At 37.9% G+C, this 2503-nt stretch overlaps 1 protein-coding gene across 1 annotated transcript; it reads left to right on the top strand.

Moving 5' to 3' along the window:
* The first annotated feature begins 219 nt into the window (after positions 1 to 219).
* LOC104993148 (olfactory receptor 4E2) lies at positions 220 to 1161 on the top strand. The gene has a single exon (XM_010846278.1). The coding sequence runs from the start codon at positions 220 to 222 to the stop codon at positions 1159 to 1161; it is 942 nt and encodes a 313-aa protein (XP_010844580.1).
* Positions 1162 to 2503: the final 1342 nt, after the last annotated feature.

The following is a 2503-nucleotide window of genomic DNA, read 5'->3' as shown; positions in this document are numbered from 1 at the left end:
CATTGCAGGCAGATTCTTTACCGACTAAGTCACCAAGGAAGATTGGATATTATAACAATTGTAATTAAATTGATCTTATACTCTACATACCATGATAATAAATAAGCAACCCAGATAGAAATTCAGAGTCACTTCTGTTAGTTCCACTCCTATAGCATTAAGGCTAAATTACTGTTCATATTTTTTTTTTCCCCAAAAGGTCCTTTGGAAGCTTATCGGATGGATGCTCTAAACCAAACAAGAGTGACTCAATTTGTCTTCTTGAGACTCACTGATAACTGGGTACTGGAGATATTATTTTTCATGGCATTCTCAGTCATGTATGTGCTAACCCTTTTGGGGAACATTCTGATCATGGTTACCATAGTCTTTACTCCACGTCTTCATATCCCCATGTATTTCTTCCTGAGCAATCTGTCCTTTATTGACATCTGCCACTCATCTGTCACAGTGCCCAAGATGCTGGAGGGTTTGCTTTTGGAGAGGAAGACCATTTCCTTTGACAATTGCATTGCACAGCTCTTCTTCCTACATCTGTTTGCCTGTGCTGAGATCTTTCTGCTGACTGTTATGGCCTATGATCGTTATGTAGCCATCTGTGTGCCATTACACTACCCCAATGTGATGGACATGAGGGTCTGCGTACAGCTTGTCTTTGCTCTCTGGTTGGGGGGTACCATTCACTCACTGGTGCAGACCTTCTTGACCATTCGCCTACCTTACTGTGGCCCTAATGTAATTGATAGCTACTTCTGTGATGTTCCTCCTGTCATCAAGCTGGCCTGCACAGATACATATCTCACAGGAATGCTGATTGTGTCCAATAGTGGAACCATCTCCCTCTTCTGTTTTCTGGCTTTGGTCACCTCCTACATGGTCATCTTGGTTTCTCTTAGAAAACAGTCAGCTGAAGGGCGCAGGAAAGCCCTGTCTACCTGCTCAGCCCACTTCATGGTGGTTGCCCTCTTCTTTGGGCCATGTATCTTCCTCTACACTCACCCAGACACCAACTTCTCCAGTGACAAGGTGGTATCTGTCTTCTACACGATGGTCACCCCTGTGCTGAATCCCCTCATTTACACCTTGAGGAATGAGGAAGTAAAAAATGCCATGAAGCGTCTCCGACAGAGGCAAGTTTTTTCCATGAAATCGTGTACATGATGGACATGGAATTATAGATATTATTTTGGTCATATCTCTAATGAGTGACTAAGAGTAAGAAATCTAAGTTATTAGGTGAAATGACCTGGAGAGTCATTTCAGGCCAGACTTCTGAACTAAAGAGGGGGACTTATCAACTATTGCTTAAATAAAGGAAAAGATACCTGTTGTAACATGTAAGGGAAAAGGATTGGGACAAGTTTAAAGAAAACTTCTAGTTTCACCAGTAAAAGAACACACAGACTTTGGGGGCATAGTCTTAGTTTCAGGAACATGTAGAGTTCTGAGAGAACCTATTTTTTTGATTTGTACAGTTCTGTAGGTTATTACCTCTGGGAAGCTGTACATTATACCTGTGTTTTATACATTATAGGGATCCTACTTTCAAATGTATTTTCAAGGTGTTTATTTAAGCTTTATATGGTATTTATTGGTTTCCATGATTGCTCAGAGATAAAGAATCCATTTGCCAATGCAGGGAGATGTGAGTTCAATCCCTGGGTTGGGAAGATTCGCTTGAGAAGGGAATGGCAATCCACTCCAGTATTCTTGCCTGGGAAATTCCATGGGCAGAGGAGGTCCATGGGTCTCAAAGAGTTGGACATGACTTAGCAGTTAAAACTATAACAGCAACATATTTATATTGAATTAAACTTTGGCACTTTGAGAGTAATTCTCTTATTTATCTCTACACACAGTCTGTACTTTTGGTAGTACTTTATTTTTTACAAAATCAAGGTGGAGATCTATTGGAACTTACTTTAAAATAAACTTTGTTAAGGTAGAAATTAATTACATAAAAGGTACTCATTTAAATTGTACAGTTTGATAAAATGTGACAAAGGTTCACTTATGCAACTATCTCCCTAGTCAAGATATAGAACATTTCTATCACCCCCCCAAAATTTCTTCAGAACCTTCCCAGCCAATAATCTTATCCCCACCCAAGCACCCAAGCATCTGATTTTTTCTTGCTGTAAACTAAATTTGTCTTTCCTAGAGTTTCATGTAAATTGAATCATACACTATGTACAATTTTATGCTTGACTTCTTTGCTCTGTTGGGATAAACTGTATATAGTCATAATGCATTATTTTTTTAAAAACATTACTGATTGTTGTTTTCACATATTGCTATTATGTGAAGAATGTTTGAATCTACATTGTGGTGGTTATTGGTCTGAAACTGTTCCTTTTCTATTTTATAAAAATGTGATTTATGGTAGCTTTTAATATCAAAATATAAAAAAAGTAATGTTCAATAAAAGAGAAATCAGAATTTATAAGAATTAGAGTAATTACATGTACCAGGAAATAGTGATGAGTTAGTTATTACAATTAAA

Source organism: Bison bison, unplaced genomic scaffold, assembly GCF_000754665.1.
Source record: "Bison bison bison isolate TAMUID 2011002044 unplaced genomic scaffold, Bison_UMD1.0 scf7180017864234, whole genome shotgun sequence".
Classification (NCBI taxonomy): Eukaryota; Metazoa; Chordata; class Mammalia; order Artiodactyla; family Bovidae; genus Bison; species Bison bison.
This window is presented reverse-complemented; position numbering and strand designations above follow the sequence as displayed.